The sequence below is a fragment of the Anoplopoma fimbria genome, chromosome 16 (assembly GCF_027596085.1).
Source record: "Anoplopoma fimbria isolate UVic2021 breed Golden Eagle Sablefish chromosome 16, Afim_UVic_2022, whole genome shotgun sequence".
NCBI lineage: Eukaryota > Metazoa > Chordata > Actinopteri > Perciformes > Anoplopomatidae > Anoplopoma > Anoplopoma fimbria.
This window is the reverse complement of record NC_072464.1, coordinates 14965840-14993078: the sequence shown is the minus strand read 5'-3', so window position 1 is coordinate 14993078 and position 27239 is coordinate 14965840. Positions and strand designations below refer to the sequence as shown.

Sequence of the window (27239 nt, the reverse complement as noted above, 5' to 3'; positions counted from 1 at the left end):
CCAAAAAGACTTTACCGCACTAGCAACCAGTGGAACAGGCGAAAAAACCGAATATGTCCTATGAAAGTTTCAGCCGCAGCACAGCCTGGGTTCATTTCAGCACAATACCTGCAGGAGCGTAGCACTGAATTTCAGGACGTAAAGGATTTAATAATGTGTTTTACTTACATGCCCGTAGACAACAAGCATTTCAAAGAGGTTAAATATAATTTGGGAATGAAACTTTTGTGTTTTGTTTAAGCCTCAGGACTGTTCTTTTGGCTGGCTGTGCACTATATGACACCCAGAAGACAACCCAGAGTCCTGTGCTGTAACAGAAGATTAATCCTTAACCAAAAAGTCTACAAAGCAATGACTCGAACAACACGCAGAGATTAGGACCACAGGTGAGTGTCAAAATATACATCTGGGGCCTTTGTTTTACTTCTCAGTTGTCTTTGAAAAACGAGCATTTCATGATACACCATCATATTCTCACATTCAAGAAGAGTGAGATCCAGTGACAGAAGGGAAAGACATAATTTGCCTCCTCTGAGAGTCAGTGGAAATGTCCTTTAATGCCGTAACCTTTGCTCGACTATTCAGTGAACACCACAAAGCAATACCATCATCATAAAAGCGACATCCACACTCTGACTCATCAGATAATCAGAAGGACCTTGCTACATATTGAAGGACAATGAGGACAGGAGTGTAGTGATTCTTTGGAGGGTGGTGTTAACTTCACCACAAGCCTCTGCAGGCAAGCTGCCCAGTTCCTGGAGAGAAAGAGAGAGAGAGAGGGGGAGGGAGGGAGAGAGGGAGGGAGGGAGGGAGGGAAGGAGGAAGTGTGTGACTGACTGAGGCCCTCGCTGACTCGTGACTGTGCTTTGCTTTGATTGCAGATGCTAATGTAACGCACATTCCAGTCTGCAATCACTGGACACACATCATCCACTTTCACATTCGCCTGAGCAGGCAGAGTGTATATGCATATGTTCACACACACACACACACACACACACACACACACACACACACACACACACACACACACACACACACACACACACACACACACACACACACACACACACACACACACACACACACACACACACACATGGACATACACTCCAAATAGCTCACAGGGGGGAGAAGAACAACATCTTACACAAAAAAAGTGTGTCCCAGCTGGGGATGCCTGGCTGCTCAGTCACACATCCCAGCGCTGGGACAAAGCCACTTCTGAAGCCCTTATCTGGGGACAGGAAGCACACAAATGGCCCGAATGGCCTAAAGAATCAAAGCGAAAGTGGTCCCCTGTGACCTTGGAGGCTCATTATTTTTAGTGGACAACAAGTGCTATGGGACTAAGTGCTGTGCAATGGGACCTAGCTGGCTCACTTGCATTTATTGTGTGTTCAATTAGGCTTAAACTAAAGTGAAGGAGATGAGCGCGACACTTCCCTGTGTTTTCTGATGCTGCATTTATGTCGGATCTACACAACACAAGACATCCATCCATCCATTATATAAACCCACTCATCCAGGGCAGGGTTGTGGTCGACTGGAATCTATCCCAGCATGCATTAGAAATCGCCAAAAGGCTTAAAGTGTACACCCTGAACAGGTCAGGAAATTGGTTAGTGGGGCTGGTAAGTGTCAACACCCCCCCAATCCCTCAATTGATCACAGCTATAAGTGATGACACAAGACCAGCTGGTCAATACGAACTTAAGACTGACTTCAAGTCACTGGAGATTCTCATGGATCAAACATGTTCCAAGTGGTGATCATCAAACTGACTTCAGCCTGGTGGTGTCTAACCAGCAGGGCAGTTTTTTTCCCGTACATCTGTGAACCTGATTGTGACTGATTGAGCTGTTTTTCTTTTCTTTGCAAAAACTCAGAAGGCTTTATTTTTTCCCCCCCCAAACATTGCATTGCGTGCTCTGATTAATTACTTGCGAAAGGAACATACGATTGATCGATCTCCTGCCCGTCCCATCTTGTTATTGATGAAGCGACTAGATGATGATTTAGACAATTCATTCCTTTCATTAAATGTGAGGCCTTCTCTGTGTGATGCAGCACTATTATTCCTTTCCCCCATAATATGAATAATAACACGTTTCATAGAAATGTAAGAATGAAATCCAGTATGAACTGCTTCAGGAGACCTGAAAAGAAATCTCATCACTGACTGCATTCAAGTTAACCACAAATACTTACCCGATACTCAAAAGGGCAGAGTATCAGATTAACATCTCAGTCCTCTAGTGATGTTGAAAGAACCTGTTGGATCATCTCATCTGTGACCGTGTGCAAACTGACACTATCGCTAGTACACCTGCTGGCTGAGGTAATCTAACCATCCGGCAGAGAGACTTTTTTCACAGCCCGATCGTTTTACAGTGAAGTGATTTGGAGCTTCTCAGCATTGCTTTGAGTCCATCTTTCTCATCCTCTTTCATTGGGACATACTGTACCTGAGCCGAAAGTGAGACATTGACAGGCCGGTCCCATAGCTGACATAGCCTGAAGTCCTGGTCTGTAACACAGACACGCCTCTATCTACACAATGTACAGTAGTTGATGAGTCTCACATTCCTGTGAGACATCAGTTCTGTAGGATGTTACTGATTTATTGGCTTTTTTCCTGATTTAAGATAACAATTAAAAGTGTCACTCTCTCTCAGCTAGATTTAGGGCTTGGGAGAGAATCTATCCAATTCAAATTATTTTGCATAAAATAGCCCTTGTCATTGATAAGCAATGCTTCCTCCAATGGCATGTTCTCTTTTTTTTTTTTACAATGGTGAAGAAATATTATTTTACTCTTATTTCAAACATCACATTCTCATCCTTTGTTCTATTTCATCTCAGCAGCTCTCGTTACCTTCCCTCTATCCTTTACTTCCACATAGCCATACATGCTCCCTCTCGTTGCCTGCCATTACTCCCTTTATTCACAGTCTCCCTCATTCGGTCCGTAGCTTTTTGCTTCTCCATCCTCCAGCTCCTCAATCAATATCCTTCCTGCTGAAATCTCAAGCGTTACTGTCAGTGGTCAAAGCCATGGGTGAGCCTCACAGTGAGGAATCTGACAGGAAGACAGAAAGACAGTTACCCAGAAATAATATAGTAGAATCCAGCCTGAGGTGAGCTGAGGTTAGCCGCATGCTACATAAACTGTGCGTGAGGGAGAGAAGAAAGAGAAGGATGGACAGCAGACACATTCTGAACATCTGTGCTGCAGTGACACGCAGCAATGTGCCTCGGAGGAAACGCAACATGTCCTGAAGCTAAACTAAAAGGTAAACCTTCATTCTGACAAAGCTTCCTGGGTTACCTTTAGAGCGAAAACTCATTATTTTGTATGTGAACAATGCCACAGACGTGCGATGGATAATTGGTGTTATATCATGCATGCAAACAGAATAGCAGCAGCCACATGGGCTTGTTTGCTCATGTCTGTCAAACAGACAACAGCCTGAGGTCCATTTCACCAGCTTCCTGAGGTATTCTGCCAGCTCTCAGTGCTTCCCCATACATGGGGAAAAATACTGAATAATATGCTTGTTCTAAAAATTTCGCAAAGCCCTTCCAGGCCTTTTTTTTTTTTTTTTTTTTTTTTTTTTTCAGCTACACATTCCAAATACGCCCGCAATTCAAAGTCAGGCAGCCTTCGGAACCAGGCAGCGGCACGGCTGCTCACTGTCCTCCAGGACATGTGGGAGATAAGACTGAGGGTCAGCTGTGGTGATATTGTTCTTGCTCAGTAACACTAGCCAGCTGATACCGTCTGCCAACTCCACTGCAGGCTAATCGGCCTCTATTAGCTGAGGCGGTGAAACCTCCGCTTCGGAAATAAAAGTCGTCCCTCAGGAGTTCATTAAGTAAAGTTTTTTTTTTTAAACAGACCTGTGTCAAATATTTTGCAATTAATTCATTGCAATAGTCGCAACCTGCTTGGAGCGAAAGATGGTTGAAGCTGAATGTGTAAGAGAGTGCCAGAGAAATGGGCTGTTTTCAAAGTAAATAAAGTAACACTTTAGTGTGGCTGACATTGTTAGAGAAGTAAACAACATGCGAGTGGTGAACTAAATATGTTGAGCTCAACCTCAGGAATTATTGGCCATTCTTGAGGATCTCTTCAAAGCTTTCACCGCAGGAATGGTTGAACTTCTGTAAACTATTGTTTTAAAAATAATCATCTCCAAAAATGCAATTAATAAATTATAGTCCATTACACCAGACAAAATATCCCGTATTTATGGAACCAGTGTTAGATTGCTCAGGGTGGGGTTCGACTTGTTAGCCGATACTTCAAAAACAAGTGGAGCGGATTCCAAGACAAAAACAAACTCTTGTCCCGGCTAAGTCTTGTAATAGCATTTTTTTTTCGCAGAGCAAAGCATTCAGTTCTTCAAACCCTCCACCACTGCTTACTCCTTAAAAAGACTGAGCACCAGAAGAAATGGTCAGTTCCACAGAGAGACAGACAGACAGACAGACAGGGCCGGCCAGCACGGGGTCTGCTTTTGCACTTATCCCCACACACATGTAAGCCAAGGGCCAAATCCACAGCCTAACTCAACAAACATGCTGTGACACAAAGGAAGGGTGAAGGAGTATCTGTGTGTGTATTTATGTGCACACACATATACACGTGCAAAGCCTGCCGACAGAGAAACAAAATACAGAACTAAGTCCCAGATGATTGTCGGCGATAACACACGGCCTCGAGCCAGAGGCCAATTCCTTTTTGCCCTGAAGAGAAAGTGCAGATTGATGGCAGCCCCTCTGAAGCTCAGCATTAGCCTCCCATTCGTCTTCTGTGACCTGCAGCGGACACAGCGCTCATCCTGACGCAGCATCAGTAACGGAGGGTCAGAGGTCAAAGCCTTGAGGACGACGCTGCTGAGGCCTGTAGACAGTTCATCCTCAGAGCACTTAAAGAAGACCAAAGGGTAGTGATGCGTGATGCAGATGTTGGGAGGCTCAACTACAATCCAGTTATGCTTCTATAAGCACAGATCTTTGAAAAAATCTCTTTAGGAGTAATTCAAGACAAAAGATCAAATTAACAAAATAAAAAAATAAAAACTTTTATTTTTTGTGCACCACCAAAAGTTGGTAAATAGCAAGTGCTTTTGATAAAGCATACAATGTCCTGTAGTCTGATTGAGGGGATGAGGTGTGTCAGCTCTACTGTTACCAACTCTCTGTATTTAAATAATGTCTTTTTTTAGAAATAATGTATTTTTACTACTCTACAAGGCCAGATAAAATGTTTGTGAATACATAGCCTTAATTCTTAGCATTTGTTTCAACATTGTATTTACTGCATCCAGGATAACTATAATCAGAAATAAGTCATCCCAACAAAAGATAGACTTAAAATAGTTTTCTGTGTTTGTTGCTAGTATTCACTGTTTTAGTTTATGTGGAGAAGCACACACATCTGTTACAAACAAGCAATATTAATAATTGTAACCAATGTTGATTTCCCTGATGTCTGACGTACTCCAGCTGTTCCTGTGTAAGGGTACACTGAAATCCAGGCCTCACTGTTCCTCCCATTCCTACTCCCTTTTTTCTCCTCCTTCAGCTGACTATCTGGATACAGACATGTTAATACTACAGGCTTTATGGACTTGACTTGGAGGGGAATGACTTTAACCTCAGAAAAAACAGACCAAACTGAAAGTCTGGAGTGGACTGGAAAGGCATGTCTTAAAGTACATGTGTGTGTTTTAAGTGCATTCTCAATAGCTTGGTCAACATGGCATTAATTCAAACATTTCCCACAAACATGAGTTAACTGCTCCTTACACAAAAGGCAAAGGTAGAAAAATGAAATGTATACGATGCACTTTTCAACGATCAAAAGAGTTACACAAGACGAGTTGCACAAGTTGAGAACCAGCAGGAATTTATGGATTCAGTTGTAATAAAGGTAGATGGTGTGTTTTCTTAATAAACAGCAAGCCCCTGTTTAGTAAATCCTTCTCATTTTAGTCCTATCGATCAGACCTTCATCAGACAGCGCAGTTGTGCAGGAACTCATCCTCCTCTTACAACTCTCCTCTCTCCTCTTTCCGCTTCGATTATCAGAGTTCTAGGATTTAAAGTCCCGATGGCCAAACATAAGCCTGGCCTGACCCAGAGAACAGTTAAATAAATTCAGTTTATCTCACCAAATAAGATAACAGGGAGGGAAGGCAAGGAAGCAGCAACTCTGTCATGGGTTAGCTTTTTTGATTTTCATGTCACATGGCTTACCCACTCACTCACTGACACCACACAATTGGCAATTACGCTGAGAATTGGAGGCTGCAGTAGTAAGCCTCAGGAGAGAGTTTGCACTTAAGTGTGTGTGTGTGTGTGTGTGTGTGTGTGTGTGTGTGTGTGTGTGTGTGTGTGTGTGTGTGTGTGTGTGTGTGTGTGTGTGTGTGTGTGTGTGTGCCATGAGGGCAGGGCATGACACACTAGGTGACCTTCCAGCAGCTATCCGCCACTTGTTGGCATTTCTGACTTGACCGCTCCCCCCCCCTCTCCTAATGACAGAAGGGGTGGAGTCAGCGTGCACAGTGTTCGTGTACATTTGGACTCACTGAACTTATTTTCTGGCATTATTAAAAATCTTGAATCATGAACTATTACATCCAAATGTTATGGCAGAGAGACAGTTTAGCATGACAAGCCCTCAAGCAACTTTTTATTACAAAGCCTGGTGGCTACTTCAAAATGTGGGAATTATTTGAATATATGAATAATCATTGGTTGTATCCTAGCACACACAAATACACACCCCTGCAGAACACACACAGACACCACAGTCGACATACTTAAACACTCAAATTCTGTAAAGAATCAGCCCCACTCACACTGAACGCCACACTCAATGCCTGAAATGCTTCATACCAAGGGAAGTATATGAAAGGGTAAACTTATACTTGGCAGGCTGATGAGTTTCTCGGATGGAGGCAATAAGGACGACGGAGAGGGGGGTGGGGGGTTACGAAGAATGAAGAACAGGCTTCTGAGATTCAACAACTGAGCTCCAACTGTCACCATGAGGCCGGTCGCACACATGTTATGGGGCCGCAGCCTTGAGCATCAACCGCAGACTGCAGAGGCCTGTGACCTCTATTTCGAGAATGTTGTGAGTAACAGCGCTGAGACGTGACGTGTGCATGTGTGTGTTATATTAGATTACAGGTCAGCTTAAAACTTGTATCCATGGCATTGTTCCTCCCCAAGCGCCTGGGATGCCACAAGTAACACTGTGTCAAAAAAGGGAATTCGAAATGTTTAGGGTGTGTTGACAAGCAGCAAAACTCTGCTAAGTGCAGTCACAAAAGGGGTGTATTTCATCAAAGTATTTATTAGCCGGATACTTTACTAGCTTCATTTCGGATACTGCTCATCACCCATGTCACTCGCTATGATTTAACATGAACAATGAGTATAAAAACTTGATTTTCGAGTTAAATGGAGGTAAAGGTACGAAGAATGGTTCAGAAAGGATCTCCAGCTGCGGTCTAGATGCCTCTCTGAGCTCCTTATCGGTGAAAACATCTGGTGTGTTAGTGGTAGGTTCAAGGAAAATATTACAGCCATTACTTCAGGCCACGTTCATACATCATTACACAGGAACGGAGATCGGATCCAATCTGCTTGGATAGTAAGTCTTACCTGACTATAAAAAAAAATAATGTTTTGGTTATCTCTTAATAATTACAGACGAATACAAAGAATATAAGAGAAAGGCTTTAGGGTACTTATTGATACTAAGAATGCAGTTGGAATAACAAGGTGCTATTATCAAAAAAAAACGTCTCTCATCAACAGCTGTATCCAAATCACAAGAGAGGTGAGGCTCTAGTTCTTCATGGCAGTCTCAACCTTTAATTGTGTTATTTCATGGCTGAGGGGCATATATTCATATTCAATATTGTCCAATCACAATTTATCATACATGCACTCAGACAGGCAGCGCAGTAATAACTCTCTCTGTCTCGCTCTATTTCTCTCTCAAATGTGTGTGGCTGCCGGCAGATGGTTGTGCAGTTCAAAGCAAAATAAATAATAATAAAAACATCTATATATCACTATCTCCTTACCTCAGCATTTAAGAGTAATATCAGTTTATTGCAAGTAGGGTCTCTTGTCAGTAGGCCATCATTTCTAGAGGCCATGACAACATTCAGTCGATCAGACATATAAGATATCTTATACCACAAATGTGGAGGTAAAACTGATAGTGAGACGGCCTTAAATGTCAGTAGTAGTCCCTCTTTGCATATGAAAACTGTGCATGGACACAACTTCTGCAAGTATGGTCAAAGTTGAACAAGATCGTTGTGGACAGTTTTGGTAATAATATGTTTTATCTTTGTTTTCTCTTCCAAATGAGTTCAAACTTGCTCAGTGTTCTCCTTTAACTGCTTTAACAAGCTAATATTGTTCATGTTTTGATTTCACTAGTATCTTCAGTTGCTGTTTCATCTCCTACCTGCATGGTACTGACTCGGCCTGGTTGAGTGCCTGTACATTTCACCCCAGGGTGCTTCTAATGCATATGCACTAGCTCTTACAGATATGCAGGAACACAAAACTGCTTAAGACACAACTTGGATGCTCATCGAGATGATTTACAACTGTTGACTTACAGGTATTAGTTAGTAGCGGTTTGTTAAATGCAGAAAGAGACTCCGCACCATGTCAGTTATGCCTTAGGAGCTTTAAATACAGTCCCGACTTGCCCACTTGTCTTTCTGGCTATACAGGTACACTTTGAACAACACACTTGGAAAAGTCTCTGGAGAGCGGCAGCAGCAGCAGCAGCAGGGCTTGCCTAAAACGGAATGCTTGCTGGGAGCACACAGACTGAAACTCATTTTCTGGTATGTGAGCGGACTTAAGTTTTAGATCTGACTTCAGCCCGACAGTAAAAATACGAAGTTTTATTTTTTTCTTTCCTTCGCATATTCTACTGGGACACCTAAGGAAAGAGAATGATGGGGGGGGGGGGGGGCAACTTGGCCTTGTTCTTTTAAAAAGGCTGGGACAACCTGCTATGCTACGTGCCTGTTTGTTGTGTGCCCTCCAGCAGTGATGGGGATTTGGAAACCCCTCTCCTCATGGTTAAGTTGATAGGTCACAGCACATTCCAGGCATTTTCTGTCTGTTTGTTTTCCACCAGATCGGCTCACAATGCAGCTCGCTGCTGTTACAAAGGGCTCCGTTTGTCTTTGATCTGCACATCACACCTGAGTAGGCCTAGACATTGATTCAAAAAGCTATGGTCTTCTGGGATATCTCTTCAAAAAACAACAACAACAAAAAAAAAGTACATACTTGTTCTAGTTATATTGAACTATAGTCAGAGCAATGTGATTGGGCATCACTCTTGGCAACAATCACCCAATCTGAATTATACATTTCTTGGCACAAAAAACCTAAGGTGAGTAAAGCAGCAAGTATTTACCAACTGGGTTTCTCAAAAAGTTCCCCTTTGTGGTGCTTACAACTCACTGATGCTGATTGTTGGCCAGCTGTTGATGGAGCTAAGTTCATAGACTCCACTGTCCTGTCATACGGTGGAGTCTGACCTCTGCTAGCACCCGGCCAGAGAAGGTCAAGAGAAGCTAATAGGTGTTGACGCCACTGACCAGTACATAATTACACCACCTCTCTGGAATGAATTATCATCACTTATTTTAATTAAACACGGCCAACTCCTGTAATTGGCAGCCTGTTTTTAACTGGGATTCCAAACAGCACCATCAGCAACACACTGTGATAGACAGTCAGAAGCTTCTGTGATGCCTCTTGAGTTGTTTTCACATTAGCAGCCTGTATTATGAACATGACCGGTATTATGTGAATAGGGAGCCAATACGCGAAGAAAGAAAAACCAGTTAGAGCAGCTTGATGTTTCAAGAGTATGTAATAATATCACTTAAGTTAAAATATGTTATTACGACGTGAACAGTACAGGAATACACAACTCCAGCTCTGACATGTGACACTCTTTTGCTCACATGTGCAGTACACTCACAAAGTGTTCAGGAGATGATGAGAGTATTGGAGGCTTTAGAGTCAAGGCAAAGTAGGCTACAGAATGAATGTGGCAAAGGGCATATGGGTTTGCTAATCAAGAAAACAAACAGGAGATGTGAAGAAGGACTTCATTAAGTTTTACCTTGGGCTCTCAAAAACTTTAAATATGAGTATAAAGGCTCTCTGAACAGCTCACTGACCTTCTATCCTCTGCAAGTAAATTACTTAGTACCTTGATAAGACTGCTGTACACTTCTTTATCTTCTGGAGGTGTGTAATTCACAGCATTTAGAGATCATTTAGCTATCTAGAGGAGAACTCTGTGTGTGTGTTTTACTGTGACTATGATTGGACAAGAGAGGACAGATTGAGCTATGGGGTTATGGAGCTTGTTTTGAGAGCAGGACATATTGATTTCACGTTCAGATTTTGAAATGCTTTCAATCAAAACCTTATTCTCACACTCAAATAGGCCCTGCTTGCACTTGGATTTGGTCTGCTTCTGCTCAAACTGTATGCTTGTACTCAGGTATGTTGTTGATTGCACAGATTTCCTGCGTTACAGCCTCAGCCCTTGTTCTCACAATCCGGCTGCTTCTCTGCGTTCAAGAAAGGTTGATTCTAAGCATCCTTGTCAGCGTATCACAAGAAAAAACAGTTGGTTACGGTAATGGTGTTATTACAGTAAAAAAAAAAGTACAAATAGTCATTTTATTCCAAAAAGTCATAAGGAAATCAAGGTCAGAGGCTATATAAGAAAACCTTGGTGAGCTAAAGTAAAAAAAAGAAAAGAAATGCCATTGGTCAAAACTACACCTAGCAATGTAAAAAAAAAAATCCACGAGCTGAGGAATAATCTGAGCTCAGACGTTTCATGAGCACACAGAAGCAGCCTGAGTGTGAGGAGAAGGGTTGAAGCTGGAGTGAAGGAACTCTGTACAAACAACAATATATCTGTGTGGAGGCATACAGTTTGACCAGAAGCAGACTAAAATCCAAGTGAAAGCAGGGGATATTTTAGTGTGAGGACAGGGTCTGGAGAGATGGATTAAAAATCTGAACATTAAATCAATTAGTCATCTCATCTCAAATGGAAACACCATGCTCTTGAATAAAGACAGGATAAGCTCCATATGGTGTTAGCTAGAGGGGGGAGGCTCCATAGCTGGCATCAAACTATAATGCTAAGCCTCTGTCTCTATCAGATTGGCACAGAGAGGGTGAGGGATAAAAAAAGCCACACTCACAGGTAAGAGAATGGACGGCAAATAATTAACAACAGAAAGCTGATGGAGGCAGAACAAAAGCCTTGCTGGGCAGAAGAATGTAGTTGCACAGAGCGGAGTGAATTCTGCAACGTGTCCTTGAAGTGGGACATGCAGCTTGTTTCGGTCAGCAGATCTCCCTGCGTCAGTGCCCGCTGCGCTGCACTGCTCTCCACTGCGTATGCCATCCCCCTCGCAGCAAGGACACATGCAGTGTGTGACCATGGGCATGGTACCTGGCACCCGACAATCTCTGTTTGAGTGCTACAAAATGCACCTTCTGACCAATCACATAGTTGGTCTCTCTGTGGCAGGATGGACAGTATGGTGGCCTGGCAGGAGGTTGGCACTGTCTTTCTACAAAAGGGCCAAGTCTTTTGTTGGCTTAAAAAGATAAACTTCCTGGTTCTATACAGCCATCTGATTTAAAAAGGTCAAGGGAACTCAACTGCAGAAGACTTAAGACAACAGAAAATGCAGAGAGACATTTTAGTTTTATACAATAGGAACCAAGGGTTGGGTGTTGGCTGATGCAAAGCCAGAGTCTATGATAATGTATTTATTAGAATACTGACAGAAGCTTTGATAAAGTGTAGTCAGCAGTCATTTTTAATTGACTATGGCACTCAAAATAATAGCGATTATAATTATCTCTGTTCATTTGTTTTTCTAACACAAGTATGAACCATTTGAAAGATCATTAGCTTCCCATTTAGCCAGCATGTATTTTCAGCGTTTAATGTCGTTAAAGATAATGCCACTGCATTTATCAATGAAATATTGGAACAAATGTTGTAGAGTTGATTTAGGTGTTTTTTTAAGTAGCTGTCTTTGACCGTAAACACAGGTCCATGTCTGAGCAGAGTAATGAAATGTACTACATGTCAATGAGGCTTCACTGACGGTAAATCTAAGATTCTCTTTCACTGGCACTTTTAACTCTTGTTCTTTCTTACACAGTACATTGTAAAAGGCTGCTGTTTGTCAAAAGCTGGTGGCTGTAGGAGTGTAGCAGTGTAATCAAATTGTGCAGCGATTTGTGCCACAGCAATAAAGCGCTCTCTGCGATAAACCCTGCTGAAATAGCACCAGTAAATCACTTTACGGTTGAGTCGGTTGAGCGAGAATGAAATGTCATATTTTTGGCATGCCCGCAGAGAGGAGAACTTTTTTGTATCTTAAGTTTCAGAACAAACTTTTAAAACTTTCTGAGCCAAAAACCTTTACAATCCTTCCACAGGGATGTTCAACGTAGCTGTGAATTTATATAAATCATTATAGAAACAATTAGTTAATGCTCATTCTCATCATGTAAAAATGTAACGAGAGCAAAAATGATGAGGTTGATCGATGTAAGTCAGTTGAAAAAAACCTTAACGTCAGTTGTCGAATAAAAATATGGAGGGAAATATTTACTGCTTTGAAAATAAGATGGATTCTGTTCTCTATTTCATGTAACCTTTGCATGAAAACCTTTGTTTTTTTTTTCAATTTTAAAAGCTGCATTATTAAATAGTTAAATGGGTTAAAAACAATAGATCAATTGATAATGATAATCAATATTGAAAACCTTAAATTCCAATGAGGAACACCACAGGGACACCAACATCTCTGTGCTGGCAGAAATCTTACTCTGTAGACTCACTCCACAATGAATAAACAAAGAGAAAAACAGACATATTTCTACATATTACAATCCCATTCCATTAAATATTCATGGCTCCTATAAGGACAGAGACAGGATGTTGAAGAGCCCTCTAAAGAAAACTAACAGGCAGAACTACTAGAGCTACAAACAGTAGTTGAACCTCACAATAGCTGGTGATGTGGATCATTCTTAGGCTAAAATTAAACAGCTCTGTGGTTTTGTAAGGAGCACTTTAACAATCCACGAGCAGAAAGTAAACGGACCGAACACGCACTCACGCACACACTTCCATGACTCTCATATACAGGCAGAAGCGTATGAGAGCAGCACAAGAATCTGAAGCTCTACTCTGCTCCGAGGCACACCCTTGAAATATTTATGACCCTCCCCGTTCCATCCTCCACTGTGGCGGGGGCACGGCATAGCTGCCTCTTTATCTCCGAACTGGACTTTACAGCAGCGACAGCGGCCAGCTAGCTCGCTCCAAGGCTCAACATTCTTCTCCTTTGGATCCTGTTACAGAGCTACCCGGCAGCCATGTACAAAGTCCCTTCAGTAATCGTCCTAAATCCTTCATGTTCTCAAAGCTCTTGATGCAGAGTGAGATTCCACATTCATCGAATGCTTGGTTTTGCATAACAATGGCCTGAACTCACTGGGTGAGCCCCTTTCTTCGTGAGTCGGCGGTTGGACTAGGTGACCACAGAGAGGAATGAGTCAGGACCAAAAGGCAGTCCTTCTCTGCATTGTGTGGTCTTTCCTTCACAAACTCTGTAGTTCAACTCGCTCGGGTATCCTGTACACTCATACTTTCCTGAAAGAGGTTTTATGAAACTGCTGGCCACCAAAGCTATCCACTAACCCCGCCTTGTACACAGGTCTATGACCTTGGCTTGATTGTATAACAGGCTAATATAATTCTTACTTAAGGCTCTGGGTAAAATGTGTCATTAACGACCACACGTATTGTGAATAGGGCTAGGCAGTGAATTACATACAGTACCAGTCAAAAGTTTGGACACACCTTCTCATTCAATGGTTTTTCTTTATTTTTATTTTTATTTTTTTCTACATTGTAGGTTAATATTGAAGACATCCAAACTATGAAGGAACACATATGGAATGATGTGGTAAACAAACAAATGCTCAACAAACCAGAATATGTTTTATATTTTAGATTCTTCAAAGTAGTTGAATGAGAAGGTGTGTCCAAACTTTTGACTGGTACTGTATAAATGAAATGGACAGGGAATTCTGTTTCACTTATTGTGGGATAAGTTACAAAACAGCTTTTTTTTTTACAGCAGTACATGGATATTAGTTGAAGCTAATAGTCCTGTAGCCGTAGAAGTCTCAGACAGCTGCCGACTTGTTATAAAAAATAATGATCAGCTGCAAAGAAGGCGAGGCTTGCAGCCTCAGGTCATATAAATGTGTACAACTAATGAGAAACTCATACCAACGTGTATGAAAAACCATCATCTGCCAAATTGACATCAACAATTTACTGGTTTGCTTTACTCATTTTGTTCTCGTTTCCTCTCTCTGACACTCATTCACGTTTTGTCTTTTTGTTTCTAGCCTCTCTGCCTGTCTAATTCACATGGTGTACGGCAGTCTTGTAATTTCAGATTAGGGAGAATTTAAGAGCTCTTTTTGATGAAACGTCTCTCCCTGCAAATACAAATACTGCAGATCATCACCATCTCGTTGCTACAGTAACCAGCACCTGACAGCACTGTGTCAACTCTTTACCTACAAGTCTACAGTGAGGGAAGTTTCACTGTGTCTAAGTGATAAGATAAAGTGGAACTTAAATGATTTCCATTGGGAAATTAGGTCATTGCAGGAGCAGATACTAGGATATAGATAAGAGTAAGAACAAATGAAAACAGTGTCTACCATTAAACAGTCCATTTGGATAATCTCACTTGTAATAAAGACATTTTTCATTATGCATTTGCAGAAGATTTGCGCAACAAAGTAGCCACATTCACGCTGCTGGATCTTCTTCAAAACACCTCAAACCCGCAAACCATTTTATCTATGAAAACAAACAACCACAAACAAGCCAGACACCACGTAAACTACCAGAAACCTGAACTGCTCCTCTGTTAAATTATCACTGAATGCGAGCAGGAAAAACAAGCGCAATGACCAACCAGGGGTTTGGCAGTTTCTCAGCAAACACCAGCACTGAACTAAAAATGACTTTGTAATCAGAGGGTTTAGAGAGCAAACAAAGGAGGAGGGAGGAAAACCAGGGAATGGAATAGAGTGAGTCCATGAATTACTCAGCAGACACGTCTCTCCCTCTTTACTCCCTGCAGGAGATAATGGGGATCATCCATCTTCTTGCCCTCCTTTACGCCCATCTTTTGACCACTCATCTGCATCCAGGTCAGCTGAGAGATACCACATGTCCTCTCCAATAACTGTGATGTGCAGAATCTGGTAGGAGGGGATTTCAGTACGGTAGCAAATGGTAAATGGGCTGCATTTAAAATAGTGCTTTTCTAATTTACCGGACAAAGCGCTTAACAATTTGCAAGGCCCTAGCCAGCCCATCGAGAGCAACTTGGGGTTTCAGTGTCTTGCTCACAGACACTTCAATAAGGGAACAGGAGGAACTAGGGGTCGAACCGCCAACCTAGTGATTAGAGAAAAAAACGCTCTACCTCCTGAACCATAGCCACCCCAAATTGACTTACAAAGGAGAATTACCAAGCTAGTACGATAACTGATTAAAAGGCCCTAAAAACACACTTTCTCAATCAGCTTCTTCTGTGAGTGGCAGAGTCCGACATGAATACACAATTCAAGTTTTTGGTTCCTTGACATGAGAGATTTCCGTATTGTGGGCAGAGCTGAAATAGTAATAGGTGATCTCACACCTGTCTGTGCACCAATCAGGATTTGGTAACACCTGATTCAAAAGCTGATGACAGTTTGTGGGTTGTTTGGTTTTCCGTGAATTCATTCTGATCGAACCACACCCGCACGGTCCTGATGAAGCAGATTGGCTACATTTTTCACTGTTAAACACTTGAAGGAATTTTGGGAAATGCAAAAATGTGCTTTCTTTCCAAGAGTTTAATTAGAAGATTAACATCACTCGTACACTTTGCCCCGTGCAGCAAATATGTTGTTGCAGCCAGTTGGCGGAGAGCTTAGCGTGGCACAAAGACTGGAAACATTGGTAAAAGCTAGCCTGGCTCTGCACAAAGTAGTCAAAACAACTTTCACTTATTAATATGATATATTTAGTTTTTTTAAATCCGTACAAAAACTGAAGTGTTAACCAAACAAAGCTAGTAACCCCACTTCCCCTTATGTCAAACCATTCCTTTAATAAATAATGCCTTTTTGCTTTGATTGTTGCTTCTTTAGTTATGAATATTTTATGTTATGAAGGAAGTAAATTGCAGAGGTTTTAAACCTAGAAAAGCTCTTTTACTTACATTAAGTCCATTTTCCATATTTAAAGCGATTCCAGGTTTAAGTCAGTGAAGGTATCCAGATTATTTAGTAATCCTGCTTCACGAGGCAGGCCTCAAGCATACACAGTGAAGTGCTCTTCATATTACTAAACATGGACACACTGAATAAAAGAGATGCATTGAGTGAAGGTGTAAATAAAAACAAGAAATACACAAGTGACATAACTTGGACTACATGCATGTTTATAAAAAAAAAAATGGGTTCTCATCTAACACCTAGAACATCTAACAACTAATCATTTTTACTAAGAAATAAAAACAGAGCAAGATAAATTGAAAATAAATCCCTAGAGAAAACAGCGTGCATTATAACCACAATAAGAGAGCATGGATTGTTTATTTCACTCATCAACAGCCCAGAACTGCTGACGCTGGAATATTATCTAACTGAGCTGCTGGATTGTCTCAAACTCAAGTTATTCCAGTGGCTGCTGCTTCTAAACTGCTTAAGTAAACATACATGACACATCTATTCAACTTCATGAATAATACAGTGTTCCTGCACACTGACACACACCTCCCGGCACACTCAAGCCGAGAGATGTGTCTCTAAGTGTGACGCAGACACGCCTGACTTTAAATTCCCTCTAAGCCAAGCTCAGTGAGAAGGATAGAAAAACCTGCAGGACCCACAAGCTCTCATCTCCTTCCAATAAAACAAGTCGTCTATTCTTTCCTGAGACAGGATGTAACAGGGAGGCAAGCAAAGGGCATCATCACGAGGTGAAGAGTTCACAGCAGCGTACAGGAATAAGACCTCAGAGAGAAAAGGGGAGGTTGATTTCACTTTACCCAAAAGAGAATTATATTTTTCTTCTTTGATCAGGGAGAAAATGGAACAAATATGGAGATTGGGAGTCGTGGAAAGAGTCAGTGAAGGTGACAGACAACGGAGTGTATCAGTGGAAGAGAAGCAGAAGGCAACAGAGTCAAGGAGACTCGGCTATCAGAGCTCCAACATGGCAGGATGTGACATGTGGAGAGCAGGAAGAGGAAACTGGACAGATATAGATTAATTTGGTCGCCGCTCCTGAAAACATGTCTATCCCATTAGAGGCCTCAGTGGCAGTAAACGTGCTTAGCAAAGCGTGCACCTTAGGTCTTTTCCTAACCATGGTACAGGTGCTGCTACACACAGCTAGCATGGAGAAAGAACGAGTGAACATTTTTCTCCAGAGTTGGCAAGAAATAGGGTCACACCCTGGGGTCAAATCCCAAATCTAATCAGACCAGTAACTAGTATGACTTAACCACAGCTCAGCAGATTTTAACATGTGAGTACTGCTTAAATAAAGGAGCGGTTAAACAATGAGTCTCATCTAACAAATAAATAAAAAGAAAAGCTTTGTGAAAAACAAGCGCCCTTGTCATTATTTACGTTGTACTGAAAGGATTTCAACACAGCAGGAGAATGAGCCTAGCTTTGTGTACTTTGTAGAGTGCTGAGAGACTGCTTTTAGCTACAGAAGGTTACATCCAGTAATAGTGACAGAGACATTTGTCCTTAAAGCAATATCAAGAAAAGTGATTATGGTAGCGTAATAAATCATATCAGTAAACATTCAGGACTTTGTACAGCCACATGATATGATGTCATGGTGTTTCTGTCAGCAGGTGTGTATGATAGTTAAGGGACATATTTTCTGACATAAATAAGGGGAGCAAGTTCAACCATAAATGGTATGTTTGTGTTCATCATAGAGGTACACACACAAACAAGTATAGCGGTGAGCAATATCAGAAACTCTCAAACAAGGATCCTTAAAATTCATTCACATTGAAACCTAAAGCCTATGTTACATTTGTTAAGCAAAGCAAGGACATTGTTCACTGTTTTTTTCTCTTGACCTTGCAAATTCAGAGAGAGAGAGACGTTTATAGATCAGGACACAAGTCAGACAGTATGAGAATGGTCGATGGTAGTAATATGTGAATGGGTTATTAGTTGCTAATTATTAGTTAGTTACTTAACTTTTTTTTTTTTTTTTACTAACTTCAAATAAGAACAAACACAACTTCTGAGAAAAACAGAGCCCTAACAGCAGCATGGGTGTGTCAGCTGACTCAGCTCAGATAGCCATCTGATCAAATATGGTATTTGGAGTCTAATCTAAAGTTCCAGGACAATGGGGAACATCTGGTCTTCATTAGAGTTTAAAAGCAAAACAGACTATCCACCTATTCATTATGTCATTTAGTTTAGAGACCCCCCTGTGCTGCAGCAGGTAACAAAAACTACAGCAGAAGTTCAGTTTTTTGGGAGGGGGGGTTATAGCAGCAGAGAGGCTGTGGTGATGCTGGCATGTTTTCAAACATGAGCCACAAAGCCAAGATAAAGGGCGGTGGTTCTGATATCTGTCATGTGCATGAACCATGTTTAAAGCCCCTTCTAGAAAATAAAATAAATAAAATAAAAAAACAGCATGCATTGGCCACACATTGGTGCAGTAGTTTGTGTTACATGTTGTTGTCAACTTACCCTCAGAGAGCTCCAGCTCCAGCTCCGCCAGCTTCTCCCGGACCTCCGCCGGCAGGGTCATCGCGACAGCCGGCGTGGGCTCCAACATCATCGTCAGCAGCCCGGTGGAGGTTCTCTCAGCCATGGTGCGACGCACGGATAGGTCCACCGAGAGTCGCCGGTGTTGAGGACAATGCGACTAGAAAATTAAAATAAAAAAAATAAAAAATAATAATAATAAAAACCAACAACCCCTCCTCCTCCTCACTTGGTTTCGGCTCACGGGGACAAACAGGGTGTTGGTGCTGTTCTCGCTGCAGCGCCGCACAGATGTGTGAGATCTCTTATCTGTGCGCCTGCAGACACACCTGGATGTGTGTGTCCATGTAGTGTGATAGGACCGGGGAGAGGGGGGGCTGTCAGTGTCTCCGTGCCCGCTGTCTGGTCCCCTCCGCACCGACGCACTGTCCTGGTTGTCGGCGGCTGCTGCTGCTTCACTCCAACTGTGGAGGGAACTCATTCAACTCCTCGCTGCTCGCTTCCCACGGCGCAGTCGCCATTGCATCACAGCAACAGCGGCCCCGACCGTGCGCGTTCACGAGCCCTGCCTCGTGTGCGCGCCTGCCTATGTTCGTCGTGTTACTTGGCTGCCTCCTATTGTCAGAATGACCATGCTGCTTGACACGGAGGTATTGATAAGATAAGATAAGATAAGATAAAATAAGATAAGATAAGATAAGATAAGATAAGATAAGATAAGATAAAATAATCCTTTATTAGTGACGCAGCGGGGAAATGTACAGGATTACAGCAGCATAGGTTATAGTGCAAACAAGAGACATAGTAAAAGAAATACAAGATAAAATAAAGTATTACCAAGTATTATAAATAAGCAATAGAAATCCACAATAACTGAAATATTATATATACAGACAGAAAACTATTATAAACGTTATGTTCACATGTTAAATATATTTTTTAAATGATATACAGTACCCGTCAAAAGTTTGGACACACCTTCTCATTCAACTACTTTGAAGAATATAAAATATAAAACATATTCTGGTTTGTTGAGCATTTGTTTGTTTACCACATAATTCCATATGTGTTCCTTCATAGTTTGGATGTCTTCAATATTAATCTACAATGTTGAAAAAAATAAAAAGAAAAATAAAGAAAAAACCATTGAATGAGAAAGTGTGTCCAAACTTTTGACTGGTACTGTAGGTTATAGTGCAAACAAGAGACATAGTAAAAGAAAAACAAGATAAAAAAAAACAAGTATTATAAATAAGCAATAAAAACAGTAAAGAATCCACAATAACTGAAATATTATATACACAGACATAAAACTATTATAACTATAATTGTAGGCTATGATTGAAAATGTGTGGTGTTTATTTTTGCATTTAGTCATTTATTTGATGTCACAAAAAAAAACGTTATGTTCACATGTTAAATATCTTTTTTAAATGATATACAGTACCAGTCAAAAGTTTGGACACACCTTCTCATTCAACTACTCTGAAGAATCTAAAATATAAAACACATTCTGGTTTGTTGAGCATTTGTTTGTTTACCACATAATACCATATGTGTTCCTTCATAGTTTGGATGTCTTCAATATTAATCTACAATGTTGAAAAATAAATAAATAAAAATAAAGAAAAACCATTGAATGAGAAAGTGTGTCCAAACGTTTGACTGGTACTGTAGGTTATAATGCAAACAAGAGACATAGTAAAAGAAAAACAAGATTAAAAAAAACAAGTATTATAAATAAGCAATAAAAACAGTAGATAATCCACAATAACTGAAATATTATATATACAGACAGAAAACTATTATAACTATAATTGTAGGCTATGATTGAAAATGTGTGGTGTTTATTTTGCATTTAGTAATTTATTTGATGTCACACAAAAAAACGTTATGTTCACATGTTAAATTGTTTTTTTAAATGATATAGGTACATTCTATTTCTATATTGATACAGGCAAACTAATTATCATTCTTTGATAAAATAATGTATAAGTCTGGGGTGCGCTGTTTGCATACAGTTGCTGCTACTAGTCATTACACCAATTTCACCACCACTTTTGCATTGTGATTTCGTCTTTAATTGCTCGTGTAGTTTATATGTTTACTTCTAATTGTGTTTAAGTTTTACATTACTCCCAAAGCTAAGAAATAAATTGAGAATGTGGCTGAAAAGTATACAAGATACTGATATATAAAATCTCTCTATGTCTATCCCTATATACAGATCCTATATTTACAACTAGAAATTGGCAAATTTTCAGAAGAGAATGTAAGTGTGTTTTTTGCTGACTGAATTAAGTTGACGAGTCAGTAAGTGTAAGCGCTGTGTGAAGCTGAAGTTGAGTTGAAAATTACTCTGAAGTTTAATCACTGAAATGAGAAAAAGTGTAGGTGATGAATTGAGCAATATGTTGAAGTCCTGAAAAATTAGTGCAAGTCCATGAAATGAAAGACAATGTCCGTCGAAGTGTTGGCTGACACTGAACATATTTCAATAAATGCTCTTTAACTTTATTTTAATTAATCAAACATAAGTATTGGTTTAACATACAGTACCAGTCAAAATAAAAAAAAATTGAGAAAAAATCATTGAATGAGAAAGTGTGACTGGTACTGTAATTAAATGTGAAATGAGTGGTTTTATATTGAAAAAGATATATATATATATATATATATATATATATATTTTATATATATATTATCTATATATTATTATTTATTTATTTTTTCCTTCTGAAGGGTTTTACAAAAAGACAAAACCTAGGCAATGGATAATGTCAAAAAAATACAATAAATACAAAATGATAACATAAAGGTAACAATATATATAATAACTGCAATTGTAGCTCAAAATATTTCCTTCATTCAACTAATAACTCACATTTCTACACACAGGTTAAACAAATTGTATAATAATAATTAAATACAAATAAAGGCACGAACGGTTTCAGCTGCACTGTATGAGGCAAGAAAAGGCAATTCACATTAATACTTCGATAAACAAAGCGCAAGTGTTTTAAGTTCCTACAACCACTAGGTGACACTGCACACACAATAAAAAAAGGTTCTTCTCATGCAAGGAATGTGCAACAATAATATGTGGGTATAGTGAAAGTGATTAATCCTCTATTGTAAATAAAGATCTTTCCTTAAAGTATGCTTCAGATCGATGTGGTAGTGTGCTCCAGGATTCCTCTTGTTATTTTCATAGACGGCCCCATTCACCTCGATATGAACGTTAATAAGATGCGTTTTCCTGTCAGAACACAAACTGTTTAGTCTTAAGGCTTACATGAAAACTGTCTGATGCTGAAGTGTTAAAAAAGTGTTTTTCCTGTACCTTCTTTGACCTTTGTGTAAACTCTCGGTCAGAGCCTTCAGGTAAATGGAGCGATGGTTTCTTTGCTCCAGTTGACCTTCATCTGTCCAGCAGTGACTCCAGAACACATCTGCATCTTTGGGGATGAATTCACATCTGGACAGCCCATCAAACCCGTCTGTCTCCAGATCCTCATCCCGGTGCTCCATCATGGCACGGGGCAGGCACTCGGGGACTCTGTACCTCTGGATGAAGAAGAGTTTGGGCTTGCCGGCCAGCATGGGACACGCGTCAGCAGTGAAAAGACGTCTGACATCGTCCAGATGTAGACCTGCGCCGTACAGGTCTGTTCCCAGGAGATGGTTTGCCCCACCACGGCTTATGATGCAGCAGACAAAGCTGTCGCATTCAAGGTTCTCTCTCTGACTGAAAATCCCTCTGAGAGCTGAAAGAGTGTCATCGGCACTAAGCCATTTGTAGAGGATCACTTTGAAGTGAAGAGCCTTAAATGTCTGTTCCAACATGTCTGAGGGAGTAAGGAGAGGTGAAACAGAGTTTAACTTTTACCTTAATAATAAGTCTCTCAAAGATCAAGGGGAAAACGCTGTCAGACCATGGCTGTTACAAACACAACCTAAAGATTTTCAGTTTACTATCACATGAGACGACACTCAAATTTCTCACATGGTTTCATTTAAATAAATGTTCAAAACCAACAAACTAATTTTTTTCTTTTCTTTTCTTTCTTTCCTCTCCCATTAAGGGCAGGGTTGGTAATCTTAAGTATGTAAACAATGAGCACGGCTCTTGTTGGTTCTCACAGCTGTCAAGCCTGCAGCTTGCAGAAGATTACTGTGATGAGAAATGAGTGCACAGACAGAATAGATGCAGGCAGGCAGGCAGGTAGGTAGAAAGGTAGGTAGCCTATCCAATCATAACATTCAGGGCCAAATGAAATGATTGAATGGTCCTGCCACAGCCTGAAACACAGGATTGCTTTTCTGTTGTTGTTTTTTTTTGTCAGAGCATTTGATTCATTCTTTGCTCTCAGGCTGTAATGAGAATTTAAAAAGAAAGTCAAAATTGTTTTTGAAGATAACCAACACTACCTTTAACCATTGCACTACCCCTCATATTTATCTTAGGGCCCCTGGTTTAAAACTAATATAGAAAATAAAGCAGTTAAAAGTAGCCGCACCTCAACCAGCTACAGAAGGAAAATGCTCCTTACACATTAATGCATCAGTATCCGTTTTTTTCTGCAGAATGACTACTTTTACTTTGAAACTTTAAGTACCTTTTGGCGATGATACTTTTGCATTTTTACTAAAGTAGGCTTTTAAATGCATGCTTTTCACTTGTAATCGAGTAATTCTACATTGGTATTGGTACTATTTATTCCAGCACTGGATTTATAACACATACATACAAAAGGTTTTGTGTCTCACCTCCGTCATTACCAACGCAGTCTATGATAACACAAACTCCTCTGGGGTGAGTGTTAAATTTGTAACAATCTAGTTGACTCTGCAATGAGTAAGCAAACAAGTTTTATAAATGCACTTTACTTATTGAACACACTCAAACATGTAGGGGAAAGAACTGCATCAACAGTGAGTAAAAACCTTACCTGGCTGTTCTGCGCTCTGCATACAGGCACTGATATGTTTGTGGCTGCTGACACAGATTAATGACACAGATTAATACGGTGTTATAAATATCAAAGTGAAAAACAATGAGCGTCATGGGGCTTTCCAACTCTATTTACTGTGTAAATATAAAGCCCAATGTGAACTGTATTTGCTTCTGCTTGTTCCATTGGTTTGAAAGAGGTACAGTACCAGTCAAAAGTTTGGACACACCTTCTCATTCAACTACTTTGAAGAATCTAAAATATAAAACATATTCTGGTTTGTTGAGCATTTGTTTGTTTACCACATAATTCCATATGTGTTCCTTCATAGTTTGGATGTCTTCAATATTAATCTACAACGTAGAAACAAATAAAGAAAGAAAGAAAGAAAAACCATTGAATGAGAAAGTGTGTCCAAACTTTTGACTGTTACTGTACTTCCTTTACAGTATCTCTGGCAATTACATATCATTTGAAAGTTCATATGATTTGCTAATATGCAGTCTGTCTTACCATTGGGGTAGGAACGTGCTTGTCTTGTTTGCTGTCGAGAATAGGAACCATTTGAAGGGGGGAATGGACACTAAAGAGAAGATGTTTTTTCCAAAGTATTAGTTGTATAAAAGAGAGAAAAAATGTAAATTGTTGAATAACTTTTGTACACTACTTACAGGAGATCTGTGTCTTTGCTGTATAGATGAATGTTCTTCAGATGTTACAACTGTGAAAGGTTTGGACAGAAATACAAGTGAATACAAGTAAAATTCAAAGTACTTTGTGATGATTCTTTCACATAAATCCACTTTTAAGAAGGCTGAAAGTCCGAACGTTTAACACTTGGTTTGATAAAAACAAAATGTAGTCACTGAAAATTACGTAAAAAGAAAAGTGCCCAAAAGAAAAATGTATGTGTCCAACTGAGGTATGTTACCAGTAGATATGTGAACAGGGTATAATGCTGGAATCAATGAACAAGAGAAGCTCTGTCTGCTTTGGGTTGAATTAAACAGAAAATGAAATGCATTTTGTTTTATGCTATACTATATTTAAAGAAACACAATCACCTTTTGTTGAAACTTTTGCATTTTCAAAATACTGTCTGGACAATGCATGTTCACTTAGAAAAGAAAGTGTTGTAATGGCAGTTTTTATATTTGGTTTCTTTTCTTTGTAAAAATGTGGTAAAATAACTATATATTTTCTTTGGCACTGGCTAGAAGTTTTTCTTCTTCTTCATAAGCTCCATGGACCATTTCAGTGGTATGAGAGACACAAAAATATTATTTTTCAGCTGTAGTTTTCAGCATTTTCCTGCTTCAACAATATGTAAACATTCCATACACATGTACTACACAGTATAAATGTTAAAAACTCCACAGCTTGCCACCCTCAAACCTCAAACAGTAAAGGGGCAGTCTCACCTGACGTCTTGTACGCAGTCACTTTTTTGGCTAGGTCAACCCTGCCAATGTTTCTTAAACATTCTTCCACAGAGTCGACTCTTTCAGGCGAAACTATATCCAGCTTCTCAAGTTCAATGACCACATCTAGGAAACTCTGTCAAAGGAGAAGGGGAAGTTGATTATCTCTGAATGAAAGTTCAAATTACTGTGTAACGCATATTTGACCCACAGAAACTCCCCTCCCACACTCACAAGAATGGGAAATTCAGTAAGTGAAAACAAAACTTAATTCATAGTCACCTGTGCTTTATCCATTTTATCACGGGGCAATGTGCCGCTCAACAAGAATTTCACACTTTCCAGATCATCATGGGCCATATCCTCATTTATATTCGCCATCAATACTCTACAGTAAGATAAATCATGATCAATCACCTAAGACTTGAAGTTTATCCAATTGGGATGTAGCATTCATGACTTCACACAAGGTACACATCTTACCTGAATCTTGGCAGAACCTTTCTGTGTTTCAGAGCCTCCTCCACCTCAAACCTGTTGGTTTGATAGACCTTCTTCAGGATATCAAAACGTCTCAAATGCAACATGAGCTCAGTCAGGAACAGATGACTCATCTCGTGGCACATTACTTTAGATTTGAGCACTTCTTTCGTACACGCCACGCTGTTATCCGTGTCCAAGTTCCCGCACAGGTAGGACATCCTACTGCGTTCACAGCCATTTAGAGCCTCCACTGTTTGATTAATGACCTGCAGCTGACGTTGGTTCAGAGTAGCCATTGACTTTTGTAGAAGAAGAGTGAGAATGCCTATAAACTGGACCAGATTAAACACTGTGTTAGCTCCGAATAACCATTAAAATATAACAATCTGATAAGAGTAATGAAATAAGCATACGATACCTTATACTGTCGAAATCGGAAGACAAAAGGGACCGACTGAAGAGGAATTTATATATATAAGTATGAAGAAAACCCGTAGTGGAAAGATGACGTTAGTAGGGGAGTACCATACTTTGACTTCAAACAGAAACTCCCTTTCAACTTGAGCCGAAAACCATATAAAGTTCCGTTTCCCACAAAATACTACGCAAAAGTGAAAGTAAAATTGTGTACGCAGTACTGTGGTTACTTAAGGAAAAAAAAAAAAGAAAAAAACCTTAAAGGCACATGCGCTGTTTGGGCCCAAAAGTACTTTTAATGAAAATGTATGAACAGTTACAACTACAGACCTGATGGGTTCAGACCCTTTATTAATAACGTATTAAGGTTTATAACTGCAGTTACGCTGGTTTACCGAAGAGTGAGATACACATCAGCATTTATACATGTTTTTTATGATATTTATAACTGTATTACCTAATAGAAAAGAAAACCCCAACCAGTGGATTTTTTCACAACCTGGCATACCCATTCTTCCTATTAATGGCTTGTTAATGATCTGTAGAGCATTATTAAGACCATAAATATAACCATTAGATTCAGTTAACCTTTATAAAGGTGACCATATTTACCGCAAAGATAATGAACATGATGTATGATACAAGTTATATTTTGAAGCAGGCTGTTTTGTGGTCTTTATCAACAAATTACAATTTTCTCTGTAATCAAATGATGTTTGGTGGCTGCATAGAGGGGGGGGGGGGGGGGACAATAAGTCATTTCTTATGTAAAAAAGTTTACATACAGTACCAGCCAAAAGTTTGGACACACCTTCTACTACTTTGAATAATCTAAAATATAACATATTCTGGTTTGTTGAGCATTTGTTTGTTTACCACATAATTCCATATGTGTTCCTTCATAGTTTGGATGTCTTCAATATTAATCTACAATGTAGAAAAAAAAACTTTTGACTGGTACTGTATATATATTATTATTTCTTTTTTTTCTGTTTTA

At 39.9% G+C, this 27239-nt stretch overlaps 2 protein-coding genes across 5 annotated transcripts in view; both read right to left on the bottom strand.

Annotated features, from left to right (window-relative positions):
* The window catches only part of dip2a (disco-interacting protein 2 homolog A), a 75003-nt gene extending 55709 nt beyond the window's left edge, over positions 1 to 19294 (bottom strand). For all 3 annotated transcript variants that reach the window (XM_054614841.1, XM_054614839.1, XM_054614840.1), the window contains exon 1: positions 18949 to 19294. In XM_054614841.1, coding sequence (XP_054470816.1) covers positions 18949 to 19072 — 124 coding nt within the window. In that variant the 5' untranslated portion in view covers positions 19073 to 19294. The remainder of the gene's footprint in view (positions 1 to 18948) is intronic.
* Positions 19295 to 21704: 2410 nt separating this feature from the next.
* LOC129104638 (CASP8 and FADD-like apoptosis regulator) lies at positions 21705 to 26416 on the bottom strand. Of its 2 annotated transcripts, none has more exons than XM_054615417.1 (10): positions 26244 to 26416; positions 25826 to 26157; positions 25625 to 25730; positions 25343 to 25478; positions 24593 to 24642; positions 24435 to 24504; positions 23919 to 23965; positions 23737 to 23815; positions 22310 to 22814; positions 21705 to 22225 (listed from the first exon to the last, which is right to left on the bottom strand). In XM_054615417.1, exons 2-10 carry the CDS (start codon positions 26119 to 26121, stop codon positions 22096 to 22098), a joined length of 1419 nt encoding a protein of 472 aa, XP_054471392.1. In that variant the 5' UTR covers positions 26122 to 26157; positions 26244 to 26416; the 3' UTR covers positions 21705 to 22095. The 2 variants fall into 2 exon arrangements, with proteins under 2 accessions (XP_054471392.1, XP_054471393.1); XM_054615418.1 differs by having other exon boundaries at positions 23919 to 23962.
* Between the last annotated feature and the right edge of the window lie 823 nt (positions 26417 to 27239).

Coding starts and splice junctions, on each gene's coding strand:
- LOC129104638 (XM_054615417.1), bottom strand. CDS start 26,121: ATGGCTACTCTGAACCAACGTCAGCTGCAGGTCATTAATCAAACAGTG. Junction 25,479..25,624: donor ATAAAATGGATAAAGCACAG/GTGACTATGAAT, acceptor CTCCTTTGACAG/AGTTTCCTAGATGTGGTCAT. Junction 22,226..22,309: donor TTACACAAAGGTCAAAGAAG/GTACAGGAAAAA, acceptor GTGTTCTGACAG/GAAAACGCATCTTATTAACG.